Source organism: Chiloscyllium plagiosum, chromosome 22, assembly GCF_004010195.1.
Source record: "Chiloscyllium plagiosum isolate BGI_BamShark_2017 chromosome 22, ASM401019v2, whole genome shotgun sequence".
Lineage (NCBI taxonomy): Eukaryota > Metazoa > Chordata > Chondrichthyes > Orectolobiformes > Hemiscylliidae > Chiloscyllium > Chiloscyllium plagiosum.
This window is the reverse complement of record NC_057731.1, coordinates 11,862,926-11,877,798: the sequence shown is the minus strand read 5'-3', so window position 1 is coordinate 11,877,798 and position 14,873 is coordinate 11,862,926. Positions and strand designations below refer to the sequence as shown.

The 14,873-nt window shown below is 42.3% G+C and overlaps 1 protein-coding gene across 1 annotated transcript in view; it reads right to left on the bottom strand.

The window, feature by feature from the left end:
• Nucleotides 1–7,793: 7,793 nt before the first annotated feature.
• The window catches only part of papss2b (3'-phosphoadenosine 5'-phosphosulfate synthase 2b), a 74,280-nt gene continuing 67,200 nt past the window's right edge, over nt 7,794–14,873 (bottom strand). Inside the window, exon 12 of the mRNA XM_043712392.1 lies at nt 7,794–10,997. Coding sequence (XP_043568327.1) covers nt 10,856–10,997 — 142 coding nt within the window. The 3' untranslated portion in view covers nt 7,794–10,855. The remainder of the gene's footprint in view (nt 10,998–14,873) is intronic.

The following is a 14,873-nucleotide window of genomic DNA, read 5'->3' as shown; positions in this document are numbered from 1 at the left end:
TACATTAAACAAAACCACCGCTTTGTGATCAAAGAAAAGACCTGCAATGAGATCAACAATGGAGATAGGTGACTCCTTAAATTCCACTAGGTGTCACCTTTGTGCAGTGGATATATTCCAGTTGTTCATGGTTACTGTCCCCAGCCCAACAAACTTTGAATTTAATACAGAAATGTAAAAATAGGTTATCAGGCCCCCAGGCCTGTTCTGTCTTCCTATTCGATTATGTCTGCTTTGTATCCGCAAGCATTCTTCCCATCTTGATTCTATAATGTACTTACCAAACAGAAAAAACTAACAATCTACTTTCAGTCTTTAGTGGGATTGGGATATTTCACTGAGGTGAGGTGGGTGAGGGTAGAAAGTGATTAGTAATCAATTAATGGCATTTAAAAGCCAGTTAGGGTTTATGGTGAGAAGCCAATTAGAGAGATTCCCCCACTCCCACCACCCTGCGAGTGGAAGCGCTAGTCCTGTTTGCGCTCCCTTGTGGGGCCGTGCTGCTGAGTTTAATTTTTATTTAGAGGTTTAAAATGTTATTTGAAATATTGAGAAGCCCTGCCTCAAGATGGAGGCTCTCCCACACTCGTCTGAAATAAAAAGTTCCAAGACCTGATACTCTGCATCCTAAAGGTATGGAAAAAAGTGCCTGGAAAGCCAGTGGATTCATGAATTGTAATCTTCCAAACTTCACTGGATTCTGCAAAGGTCCCAGTGACTGGAAAGCTGCAAATGTAATATCTCCATTCAAGAAAGAAGGGAAACCGAGAGCGGGAAGCTATTGGCAAGTTAACTGAAAATCAGTCAATGGAAAATGCTGGAATCAGTTCTTGAAAAACTCTTTCTGGGGATGTGAGTGTCACTGGCTGGACCAACATATTTAGTGCTTAGTTGCCCTTGAGAAGGTGGTGGTGAGCTGTTCTCTTGAACCACTGCAGTCCATTGGACTGGGTAGGCAACTCAGTGAGTTTCTGCTTGGTGGTAATAGTGGGGAATTCCACAATGGTAACACCATTGAATGTCAAGAAGCTTAGATTGTCTTGTTGGAGATGGTCAGCTCCAGGCACTTGTACGGCACCAGCATTTTTCACTTCTCAGCTCAGGCCTTATTGAATTTGGACATGCACTGCTTCATATTCTGAGGACTTGTGAATAACTTGGAATGTTGTTTAACCATTGGTGAGCATCCCCACCTCTGACCTTATGATGGTGGTAAGGTCATTGATGAAACAGTGAAAGATGGCTGGGCCAAAGACACTCCTCTGAGGAACTCCTGCAGGGATGTTCTGGAGCTGAGAAGACCGACCTTCAACAGCCTCAACCATCTTCTTCTTGGTACTAGGTGCAACTCCAGTAAACATATTTCCCCCAATTCCCACTGACTCCAACTTTGCGAGGGCTCTTCAACACCTCTCGGTCAAATGCAACCTTGACATCAAGAACAACCACTCTTAGTTAAGGTGGCATGGTGGCTCAGTGATTAGCATAGCTGCCTCACAGCGCCAGGGACTCAGGTTTGATCCCAGCCTCAGGTGAGGAGTTTGTAAATTCTCTCCACCTGGGTTTCCTTCAGGTGCTCCGGTTTCGTTCCACAATTCAAAGATTGCAGCTTAGGTGAATTGGCTATGCTAAAGAGCCCATAACGGTCAGGGATGTGTGGGTTAGGTGGATTAGTCAAGGGACAGGTAAAGGAATAGGGTAGGGGAATAGGTCTGGGTGGGTTACTGTTTGGAGGGTCAGTGTGAATTTGTTGGGCCAAATGGCCGGTTTCCACACTGTAGGGATTCTATGAAATCATCTCCGGAGTTCAGCTCTTTTGCCTGTGTTTGGACCAATGTTGTGATGAGGTCAGGAGCTGAGTGGCTGTGATGGAACTCAAGCCATGAGACTTCATTGAGTCTGAAGTCAATACTGAGGAGAGTAAAGACAATTTGTTCCTGGCTGTATACCACTATACTGCCACCTCTGCTGGTTTGGTCATGCAATGGGACAGGACATACCAAGGGTTGGAGATGGTGGTGTCTGGGACTTTATCTGAAAGGTACCATTCCACGAGAATGCTTGACTATGCTGTGAGACAGCTCTCCCAATCACAGCTCAGCCAGAGCTACCAGGCCAATGTTACTCCTGTCTCGTCAAGTCAAGATACCACTCCAATCAAGATACCACTCACTCACATGGTCATGGCTCAGTACATCAAAAGCAATCTCTGACCAAGTGTCACGAGTGTGGTGCTGAAAAAGCACAGCAGGTCAGGCAGCATCCGAGGAGCAGGAGAATCAATGTTTCAGGCATAAGCCCTTCATCAGGAATGGCTAAAGTCGGAACCGTCGATTTTCCTGCGCCTCGGATACTGCCTGACCTGCTGTGCTTTTGCAGCATCACACTCTTGACTCTGATCTCCAGCATCTGCAGTCCTCACTATCTCCTAGTCTCTGATACCAGTCTAGATCATTTGAAACAGTCAGTCAGCCACTTGATCTAGTTGGAGACAGGATCCTCTACACATCAGGGGGTCAGAAACTGAATACCTCACAGCCCACCATTTCGCTTGACTCTTTCTGCATAAACGTGGGCTGTTTTCTTCCTGCAATGAGACAGAGGAAGATATCCCGGAAGATGAAAGTGGGTGGTACAGCTATTACTGTTGGTGCAGGTGGGGAGGTGTCCCAGTGAGTGAGAAGGCAGAGCAGGGTTAGTGGCATCAGGGGCTGGGGTGGGTGAGAGTGAGTGGGGAAGACATTGCAGGCAATAGTGAGACTGGTAGAGCACACATCTTGGTAGGAAGTGTGTACAGCCGAGATAGTGTGACGTACCAGAGAGACGATGGTGGCAATAATACTGGCAAAGTGAAGAAGGTCATTGACCTATGGGTACTTGCAGGCAGCTGAGACTGGTTCACCCTGTGTTGCAGCCTCAGATCTCGGTGGCATGGTCTGGTGGCATGGCCTCCACTTCTAGTCCCTGAGGAGAGAAGGATGGTTTTCAGCAGGATCTCCAAGGCCCTGCCCTCAATTTCCCCTTGTCTGCCACATTGGGAACTGTAAGGGGCATCTCTGGGCTAACAGTGCTTGTCTGGAAACAAAATGGGCTTCAAAGATGTCATAAGCACAAGGGATGTCAATAAGTTTCGGGATATCTGCTGAATGGGAGCTGTTCTGGAAACAGTAAGATGGGACTGGAATTGGATGGGACGGGTGCCGTAGAGGTGGGGTAGTGAGTTAATAAGATGACTTTGGTAAGAAAATTCAGTAGGCCTTGTGACAGAAGTCCTTCCAAAAACTCAATGCAAATTGGAGTTCGCCACAAAATCGTAAGATTCATCCCAATATTTTTACTCTTGTTTTCTCAGGATTAGTAAGGACTGAGGAATAGTGTGTCCTGTGGATGACAGGAATATTCTATTTAATTCTATTATTTTGGGAAATAATAGTAATAATAATAATTGCCAGATAAGCTACATATTTTGACCGCCTTGTTCATTCCCAATCTTCATGTGTGAGTCTTGACATTTTGTTCAAATGTGGAACATCACAGTTGGACCCAGTCCTGTTCTTGTCTGATGTTTGTTTGTGCATGTTCTGCAGGACCTCCCCATCAAATACAGAATTTTATCCATTCTCCTGCCTTTAGTGGATTGTTCCAAAGGACAATAGTGCCAGTCTTAGCTCGACTTGGAATCCGCTAACTCTGACAGAACAGGAGGAGAGCCTTATCTGTGAGACACAACTACTTACTGGCTAGACTTAACTCCTACACAGGAGGAGTGTGGTTACTATCTCAACAATGGCCTGTGACAGGTTGTGACCTAATGCTGGAATGATTTTCTTGTGAATTCTTTAAAATTTCAAAAATGAAGCTGGAATAATATTCCTCCTGTTCTGGCGAGTGATGCACATTCATTGAAGAGAACGATATCTGTGACATTTATGTTTCTCATTTCTGCCATCTTATAGTTTTTATAATTCGAGCTGGTCAGATGTGTATGACACATCTCTAGTGCAAATGAGACTTGAACCCAGGCTTTCTGGCTCAGAGGTAGGGACACTACCACTGCACCACAAGGACCTCCCTGTTATCATATATACTATGGACCCTCTGTGGTGCAATGGGGATGGGCTGACCATCAAGGGACCAGGAGAGACTGATCAAGTTCCTATCAGATGCTTGTACAATCTGGAGACAGGCAGCTTCATACCTCATCCCTTTCTGGACTGGGTTTGAATCCATGTTTTAGATGCAACAGGCAAGTATGTTACTTTATTGCACTAACCAATTTCTAGATCAGTCATTGGTCTTTTCACATAGTCTACGTTCTTTCACTCACTTTTTCAATTAGTGTCCTTTTGTTCCCAATCTCTCATGGTTGTTTTCTTAGTTGAATTTATTTTCGGCACATCAGTTTTATAGTTATACCAGGTCATCTTGTTTGACTGATTGATACAGGGTGAGTTTGTTACAAAGAGGAATCTTCCATGGAGTGACAATTGCCGATGGGTTGCCAGCCTACTCCTTTGATCTTAACCATGGAGCTTCCTATGAAGTGCTCAGGTTTCTGAATAGAGCCTCATGAGAAGTGCGGTGTGTACTGTTCTGGCAATCTGTCAGTGCAGAGCAGAACCAGTGCTGCAGGCCAAACCACTCTGTACTACTTGATTCTGGGGTAAGAAAGTCCTGAAGGCACTTTGACAAGTTTGGCAGAGAAGATAAACAAAGTAGGAGAGGGCTAACATGGGAAATAAATGAATGAGATGGTAGGGTGGCAGATGGGTGAGGGGTTAATTTGATGGAGACATTGGTGGGGGATACAGAGGGTCAGGTTCGTGGTGGGTGGGAGCAGTGTGCCAGGGCGTGGTCAGATTAGTGGGTGCAGGGTCAGATCTGGTCAGAGGGGTGAATTGGAGTTATTGGGTTAGGGTGTGTCAGGTTCAGCGGATGTTGGGTCAGGGTCTTAACAGGTTGTGGGGGGGGGGGGGTTCTGTTGTGTCTGGTCGGGGGCAATATGGGTTTGGTTGGACTGCCTGATAGCTGGTTCTGGTTTATATTGGAGGTAAATAGAGGTCAGTCAGGCGCATGCTGGGGGGTATTGGAGTTTGGGGAGGAGTCACAGGTGATTTGGAGACTACGGGGTTTAGTTCCATCGTTATCTTGGAGTTTGAGCAGGTTATCAAATCTCTAATGTTTCCTGAGTAACAATCGGGTAACCTTCCAAATTTAGGAGCTTTTTCAGAGGAAGATCTGCATCATTATCTATTATCACTCTAAAGGTAGTGAGCAAAGACTTCTTGAAGTTTTTATCCCAGTGAGAACATGCCCACTTCAGGTCACCACTCACTGTAATTCAAACCCTCCATGCCCTTGGTCATTCTAGAAGCTTCTTTCTGTTTCCTTTCTCTAGCAGTGATATTCTTTCTAGACGACAATGACTTGAGCGGCACACAAAGTTCAATCAAATTGCAATCAATAGTCAATATTGATCTTAAAATGCTTCTGAACATCTGACTTGCTTTGTTCAGAGTGTGGTGCTGGAAAAGCACAGCAGGTCAGGCAGAATCCGAGGAGCGGGAGAATCGACGTTTCGGATATAAGCCCATCATCAGGAAACCTTCGAGGAGAAAGTGAGGTCTGCAGATGCTGGAGATCAAAGTTGAAACTTTATTGCTGGAACAGCACAGCAGGTCAGGCAGCATCCAGGGAACAGGAGATTCGACGTTTCGGGCACAGGCCCTTCTTCAGGATTCCTGAAGAAGGGCCTGTGCCCGAAACGTCGAATCTCCTGTTCCCTGGATGCTGCCTGACCTGCTGCGCTGTTCCAGCAATAAAGTTTCAACCATCATCAGGAAACAACAGGTCTGTCGCCTGATTTGCTTTGTCCCCTGACACAGTGTATTGTGATGACTTCCAACTTTCTTTCATTTCCCAAGCAGATTATTTGATTCCCATTTGAGTAACTGATCCTTCACAATTGTTTTGTCTTAGAAGGGCAGCACAGTGGCTCAGCGGTCAGCACTGCTGCCTCCCAGCACCAGGCACCTGGGTTTGATTCCACCCTCAGGTGACTGCCTGTGTGGAGTTTGCACGTTGTCCCTGTATTTGTGTGGGTTTCCTCCCACAGTCCAAAGACGTGCGGGTTAGAGAGACTGTGCATACTACATTGCCCATAGTGTTCAGGGACGTGCAGGATAGGTGGATTAGCCATGGGAATGCAGGCTTACAGGGATTGGGTGGTCTGCTCTTTTAATTGTTATAATCTTATTGCGAAGTTATATGAGTGTGGGACAGCCTATAATAGCTCAGGCACAACTGAAATCTCTGAAATTGAGGCATTCTTCAAAGTGACCAGGAGTAATCCTACTTCTACCATTTTGGGAAAACTGAGATCTTCACTTGGAATCTCTTTTAAAAACAATTGTAATGTTAAAGAAAAATCTGGTTATTATCCATGACAAAAGGCTTGTTGATTTTAAATGGATGAGTCTAAGCAGGAACGTCTAGTCCTGGTCAAGTAGATAATAGCTGATAGAAGGCACTGAGTAATCACGACAGACTGTGACAAAGCTGGCAATCCAGACATGATTCAGTGGATTCATTACTGTGTTACTGTATATCAACAAGTGTTTTTATTATCGACATTATGAAACTGGTGTAATACAGAATGATAGGATGCTGGTTCATAGTTGTGAGTCTTTAATCTCAAACTGACAGGGTAAGGTCAGAGATCACCCCATGACATTGCTGGGCCATTAGAAGGTTTTCATCTCCTTCCTGCTATAACTGAAGGGTGGGAGGAGACTGACCTGGTGCTGTTGAGCTTTAAAGATGACTGTTGCAATGGGGAAACCTGGAAGATCCCAGAATGTTCCTGGCAGGGATGAACACTTCTGCCACTGGTGAGTGGAAGGTCGCATGAGAATTGTTCATTGTGTGTGTGTGTTTGCGGGGGGGAATGCATGAGGTGTGCAGTGGAGAATAGCATGAAATACCTCACCAAACTCAAAACTCCCTGAAATCAACACTGTTAATTTTGGGGGAAATTCCACCTCTTAACTCTGTCTCCCTCTCCATAGTTAAAAAAATCATACAATACCAAGTTATAGTTCAACAGGTTTAGGTGGAAGCACTAGCTTTCAGAGCACCGCTCCTTCATCAGGTAGCTGCAAAAGTGAGGACTGTGGATGCTGGAGATTATAGAGTCCAGAGTGTGGTCCTGGAAAAGCACAGCAAGTCAAGGAGCAGAAGAATCAACATTTCGGGCAAAAGCCCTTCATCAGGAATGCTCCTCAGATGCTGCTTGACCTGCTATGCTTTTCCAGCACCACTGTAATCCTGTCTCTAATCTCCAGCATCTGCATTCCTCACTTTTGCCATCATAAATTGAGTCATTCAACCCTATAAAAGTTCTGCTCACCATCCTCCACCGCCTCCTGACTCACAAGGGAGAAAAACATTTCCTACAAAAATCTCATAAAATATAAAAAGAAAACTAGGGTAAGAATGCAGTCATATTAATTATGAAATGTAAAGATGTAAAAATGTAAAATCAGAAAAGTACTTCTGATTTTAGAACATGTTTCTGGAGGCTCAGATCCATACCTGTTTAAAATTCATTCACAGGCTACGGGCTTAGCTGGCTTGGCCAGTAATTGTTGCCCATCCCTAATACCCGTCAGATAGTGATGGCTGCTGTCCTTGGGATGCAGGGATCTCCACAATGGTGTTAGTGGGCAAGGCCCAGTGACAGTGAAGAGACAGTGATGCTACTGTGCTATACAATAATGTACATGTCACAAATGTCAATTAGCAAATAAACTATTTATTAATATTTAGCAAACATGATACAAGATGAAGCTTTGATTCAGTTTAAGAAATAAAATATTTCAGTTTGCTCCATGTGCTGAGACAGATGACATCTGTGTTCATTTTTGATATTTTGTTTATGGTGAGTGAGGGCAGGGTTCTGTGATAGCTGGAAGTCAAGGTGGTCAAACGTGATGTTAGAATTTGTACTTAATTGAGCCCATGCATGATCAGAAGAATTTTTCCAAATGCTCTAAAAAATCCCCAGTAAAACACCAATTTAAAACATCGTTTTTCTGGTGCAGAGAAAGAAACACTAAATGCTCAGGATCCAGATTTTAAAAAGATCTGATATTATGGAATTACACAGTTGTCTCAACAACTGAGAAAACAAAAACAGCCAGACATTGATGTATTCTAAAACACCATCAAAAACTGGTCCAGTCATCCATTTCCAGGCACTGCATTTCAACAGTAATGTGCCTGAGACATCCTGAGGATAACTTTCTATCTAAATGCAATTACGTTTGCTCTTGCTTTGACATACACATTTCAGATGCCAACAGACTTGTATATTTCCAACATTTTCTGCTTTTATTTCACACTCTCAGGAGGAGGTATCTGTATTATATAAACCACGTGGAATTGTTTAGTGACTCGAATAACTTCTTGAAATAAAAAGGCAGAAGAAGGAAGCTGCAAATATTTCAGGGTGAAGGTGGCAGCTTGTGCACATGTCGATGAAGTATGTCTATTAGACTCACAGTGAGGCAATAAATTAATAACATTAGCAACAAGTTATGAGTATTGTGATAAAGTAGCAGACAGATAATGCTGGTAAATTTTTATTCATATAAACAGAACATGATTATATTAAGATGAAGGTTGAGCTATACGATATACATGAAAGGCACAGAAAGTTTGCATTTGTTAAGGCACAATGTAAAAACCATTCCATATCTAAAAATAAATATATATTTCTGGTCATTTAATGGAAAGGCACTAATGGATACAGTTGATTAAAGCATAAGCAGCATCCTAGAAACTAAATATACCTTCTGCTGATTAATTTTTTTTGCTGTAGCCATTAATCATAATAAAAGTAAAATTTAAATCCATCAAGCAACTTTGGAAGCGTACCTTATTATTTATTAAAAGGCAGTTGATGTGAAACTCAAATTGTAAAGTTTCTTCATTTGGTTCGGATTTCTGAATGAACCTAAGCATGGATTTTGTCGATACTGGAAATCATATGTAAACAGCAGTCAGTTTATTCTCCCATTCTCATGTTCTTTCTTGACTTTGCCCCCATACAGATTTGCTGCCTCACCTTACCAAGAAGGACACACGCAAATTCAGTGAAATGCCCAGTTTTCACTTGTCACAAAGTAAAATGTTTCACAATTGTTTTACATTTGCATGACGTGTAATCAAGCTGACTGAAACCCTGGGAGAGTGAGCAGGAGTGATGAATCTGTCTGTAGCATAAAGATTGCTGAATTTCCAGCTGATGCTGATAGAATCTAAAGTGTCAATGCTCTGATGGGTAGAAAGTTTGATTTGGTTTACGTCTGATGTTATTCATTGTGTGCATATTGTAATGCTTTAGTATGCTGGGGAGCAAAAATAACTTCCTTCCCCATGCCACAGTGTTTTAAATATGATTTTAATTTTAAAAAATCAATGCATTTATTTATTGTGGCAGCGTTAGAAGACAGCACTGTTAGCAGGTTACATGGAGTCACAGCTGACAAGTGCATGCCCCAGTCTCCTGTTAAGAATTTAAATCCAAATAGTTGGGGGAGGGACTCTTTTTTTAAATTAGGGATTCAGTTCAGATTGGAAAAATTCTGATTTAAAGGTGTCTTGTTACCTGTGTCAATGGTTTGTCTATTTTGTCTGCCCCTTTCTCCTGCAGTAAATTGCAAAGTCAACATTTATCAAATGGGCTACAGGGCAAAGGTTATTAAGAGAAAGAATTATTTACAGTTGAAGGAGGGGAGATAGCGCAATCCTCAAAATTCATGCTCAGGAAAGGATTTTCTTTCATTTTATTTGGAATTCTAAAAGGTATACTTATCAAGCAAAAGGACCTTTAGGTAAAGCAAATATGAAAATATAAAATAACTTCAAAGAATCTCAGACGGCGAAGATTAAATTCTGCTAAAAGTGTGTTATTTGTAGAGCATGCTAGGGAATAAAATGACTTGTATACTTGCTACAAAGTTTACTGTTCACACATTCGACACAAGATTACAAGGAACCTGGCAACAATCTGACCCTTTAAACGTAGATTGCACTGAAAAATGTCCTGTCTCACAGTAGTTGGTCAACATTTGAGGTAATTCTGTTTTGTGCAAACCACCACCAGGAAACAGTGTTGCACTCACCCATTTTGAGCAGGATCCCTGTATAATGTTAAAACATCTCAAATTATTCCCATTTATGCTTGACTGCGACTTGATATATGAAATTAATGGCTACAGCAATGCACCAAAAAAGGTTCACATTTATTTAATGCAATAAGTGAAGAATAAATAGCATTTAGACAATTGCCACGCACAATAATCTATTTTCCCAGCTAGGTTTTCATCCTGCCATAGATTAATACAGCACGGAAACGGGCCCTTCAGTCCAACCAGTCCATGCTGAACATAATCCCAAACTAAACTAGTCCCACCTGCCTGCTCCTGGCCCATATCCCTCCAAACTTTTCCTATTCATGTACTTATCCAAATGTCTTTTAAATGTTGCAATTGTGCCCACATTCACCACTTCCTCAAGAAGTTCATGCCACACCCTTGGTGTAAAAAATCTGCCCCTGGTATCTTTTTAAAATCTCTCTCCTCTCATGCCCTAGTCTTGAAATCCCCAATCCTAGGAAAAAGACACCTACCTTATCTATATCCCTCATGATTTCATAAACTTCTGTAAGGTCACCTCTCAACCTCCTACACTCCAGCCATTTGGAAACCAATTATTAATAACTGTAAATCAAATTCAATTGAAATGTAATGTAAAGAAGAAAAACTGCAAGTAAAAGCTGCTGTTTCATGCTTTAATCATTCTTCTCCAGTGAGGAATAGTATTCGGTCAGTACCCTCCAAGCTTTGGGAGCCATGAAGCCGTCTGGTGGATTTTTATTCTCACGAGCAAGCTGTCGCATACGAGTGCCAGAGATGAAATCAAAGCTTTGGTGTCTAAAATAAATAATCAGGAGATACGTTAGGCAAACTTAGCATTTCAAATTCTCATCATATGGCAGTCAAACTAACTGACCCCCAATGAACTGTAATTATGAACTAGCAACACTGAAGCAGTGATAGTGAACTGGTGATAGTGATTTACTAGCCTATTTTACACTCAGCTTGATGCTCTTTTCCCATTGTGAGACATGGGCTGCTGATCTGCTTTCGCCCATTGTACAAAAATGAATTCCACTGCAATAAATTCAGACCATCTTTTACAAGAACATAAGAAATAAAGGAGCAGATGACGTAATACATCCTGTTCCAACAGTCAATATAATCAAGGAATTCATCTCCTCGCCATATCCCTGGAATCCCTGAGAGATTATCTATCCAGCTGTCAGAAAACTGCTCAGTTCATCATTGAATACAAGACACTTTGATATTTTCAAAATTCAGTGACTCTAGGTTTTAGTCATAATTTTGATCTTAGATGGTGTGAGATTAGTTGAGATTCTTGGCCTTGGGATGAAGTTAGTAAATATAAACTTCAGTCTTAGATTAGTGTCAACTTTCTTGCCTCGGAGCCAGAAATGTTTGATTTTAAGCTCATCTCAAAGACAAGCAAATATTTGAGGTTAACATTTGAATACCACATTGTCTGAGGTGATATCATTCAACTGAGATTTTGAACAGATGTCCTAACTGAGTAGATGTGGGACAGTTCTAAGGCATTATTCAAGGAGGAAAGCTCTGTTGTGGTCAATATTTACCTCAACCAAAAAGGAAATATACATCGGAGGGACATTAGTGTGATTACGTGATGACAGAAACTGCATTTACGAGGTGATGATTTGAGACATCCTGAGAAAATGAGAGGTGTTAATGCTATCTCTGTCTTTAATCTTGAGTATGCTAATATAAATTATGCAGTGGAGTTAAATGTTTTCCGCTGGAAGATGGAGAGAGGCAGCTCATCCTCAGCCAATTATATGGACATCCTAATGTAACTCTGAGTGATATTGTCTAAGCCATGTGAGTAAAACTCTCACCTCTTGAGGGTGGGTTTGAACCCCACTCCAGAGATTTGAACATAAAAGCTAGATTTTGAGGCTTTGGTGTTGTGCTGAGTTGTTGGTGAAAGGTTAAACTGAGGCTCTGTCTACTCTGTTGAGTAGGTGTCAAAGAACCCACGGCACTGTTTTGAAACAGGGATGGCATGTTCTCTCCTTTGTCCTGGCTAATCTTAATCCTCAGAAAGATTAACAAACATGGATTATCTGATGATAGTCCCATTGCCGCTGTAGAAACTAACTCACGCAAATTGGCAGCCACATTCTTTTGCATGACTGCAATTTAAAAATATTGAATTGGTCTCACAGTGCTATGAAACAACCTGAGCACATCAAAAATATTTTTTATAAATACAAAATGTCTTTCTTCAGGCCAGACTTTATTCTAGAAGCATAGAAATAGGAGTAGGAGTAGGCCAATCAGCCCATTGAGCCTAGACCACCATTCAGTATGAACATGGCTGATCATCCAACTCAGTTGCCACTTTTCCCCCATGTCCTTTAATCCCTTTAGCCCTAAGAAATATATCTAACTCCTTCTTGAAAACATTCAATGTTTTGGCCTTTCTATGGCAGAGAATTGTACAGGTATTTCTGTGCAAGAGAATTGAAAAAGATTTATCAAAGGTTGCTATTTATATACAGAATTCCACATTTTAATCAGCACCAAAACCAGTATAACAGTGGTACTGATTTCCTCTGGCAAATAGAGAAGACATGAGCAATTTCTGGGTCCAAGATGGAGTCTTGTATCTCTCACACATGGATTCAGCACTGTCCGATTCAGCACTAAGTTCCTAGGTCATCAAAATGGCCTTCTGAAATTTATTTCCACATGTTGAATGTCACTCTAATACTGTCAATACTTTATGCCATAATGGAGAGGAACACACCTAAGTAAAAGGTGTATCATATTTACAATTAAGGCTTTTCTGGAGAGTCGCATACCCTTAAAATCATCTTTCTGCCTCAGAGGACAGTTGACAAGCAGGAGGGTAGAAGAACACAGCAAGCCAGACAGCAACAAGAGGGGAAGAAGTCAACGTTTCAGGTGCAAACCTTCTTCAGGATGGGGCTGGGTGTAAGGGGAGCTGCAGATAAAGGGGGTAGGGAGGGTTTTGGGTGGGGAAAGGGGCAGGATGGTGAGGTAGGGATGGTGAGCACGGGTAGAGGGTACGACCCGTTTGGTCAATGGGAGGGATGAATCCAGTTGGTAGCAGGAAGGAAGGGTTGGTCAAAGAAATGGAAGGGGAGGGGCTGGAAGGCGAGTAGGGGGATGGGAAGGGAGGTTTTGTTTGTCTCTTGGGAGACAGTAGAGGAAGGGTCATCGCATATCTTTCAGGCAGAGGTGGATAGATTATTTTAAGGGGAAGGGAATCACAGTTGGGGGCGAAGGGGAATGTAGAAACTGACACCCAAACAGTCCAGCCATGATGTTATTGAATGGCAGAGGGGCCCAATGGCCCACTTCAGCACCGACTTCATCCGCTTGTGTCAGTTACAAATCCAACTCCCACATTGGCATCTCGGAGAGTAGATGTTAATACTAACTGGGATATTCAATGCCTCTTTCCTGAAAGCAACAGAATAAGTCATGAATCAGGGGACACAGGTGTGAGAAGAGAAGGAATTTCTTTGCTCACAGAATCGCACAACTGTTACAGTGTAGGAGGAGGACACGCAACTCATCATGTCTGTTCTGGCTCTCCAAATGAGCACTATGCTGTTCTCCTTCCATTTCTCTGCAATCCCGCACATTTCTTCCATTCAAATGATCACCTAATGATTAATGATAATAATGAATAATAACCGAAAGAGGGCAGCAAATCTTTGCAATATCCCACCACTGGGGGCTGTGGAAGTACTGTTACTGAGTCTCCACAAAATGAAGATTGATAGATCTTGGGGGGGAACACAGAATAGCAAAGGTGCAAAGTGTATTCTGGATTAGGAATTGCAATCACAAAGAGTGGCTTGGCAGCACCACCGTTGACTTGAACTGGACCTGATAGCGAAGATCATATCCCTGAATGAATAATTTTTTTGAAAAACTATTGACACTAAAACTAAAGTGAAGGAAAACGTGGAAGTAGATGGTCAACCATGATTTAGAAAGGCAAAGTATGGGCTACTCCTGCTGCCATGTCCCCTTTTATTTGGATGGTTAAATGCACCATCCACCCAGAAGCTCAAGAAAGTCAAAAGTTATCACCATTGCTATTGGGTCATACAGCACAGAAACAGACTCTGCGGTCTAACTTTTCCACGTTAACCAAGTTTCTCAAACTAAACCAGTCCCACCTGCCTGCATTTGGCTCATATTCCTCTAAGCCTTTCCCATTCATGTACCTGTCAAAATGTCTTTTAAACCTTATAACTGTACCTGCGTCTGCCACTTCCTCTGGCAGTTTATTCCACATATGAACTACCTTCTGCATGAAAACGTTGTCCCTCAGGTCCATTTTAAATCTTTCTCCTCTCACCTTGAAATTGAACTTGGGGACAAAAGTGTGGTGCTGGAAAAGCACAACAGGTCAGGCAACAACTCCCCTATCCTAGAGGAAAAACCTATGCCCCTCATGATTTTATAAACTTCTATAAGGTTACCCCTAAACCTCCTACGCTCCAGTGAAGAAAGTTCCATCCTATCTAGCCCCTCAATATAACTCAAACTCTCGAGTCCTGGCAACATCCTGGTAAATCTTTTCTGAAGCCTCTCCAATTTTGATAATATCCTTCCTATAGCAGGACGACCAGAACTGTACACAGTACTCCAAAAGAAGCCTCACCAATGTCCTGTACAATCAACATGACA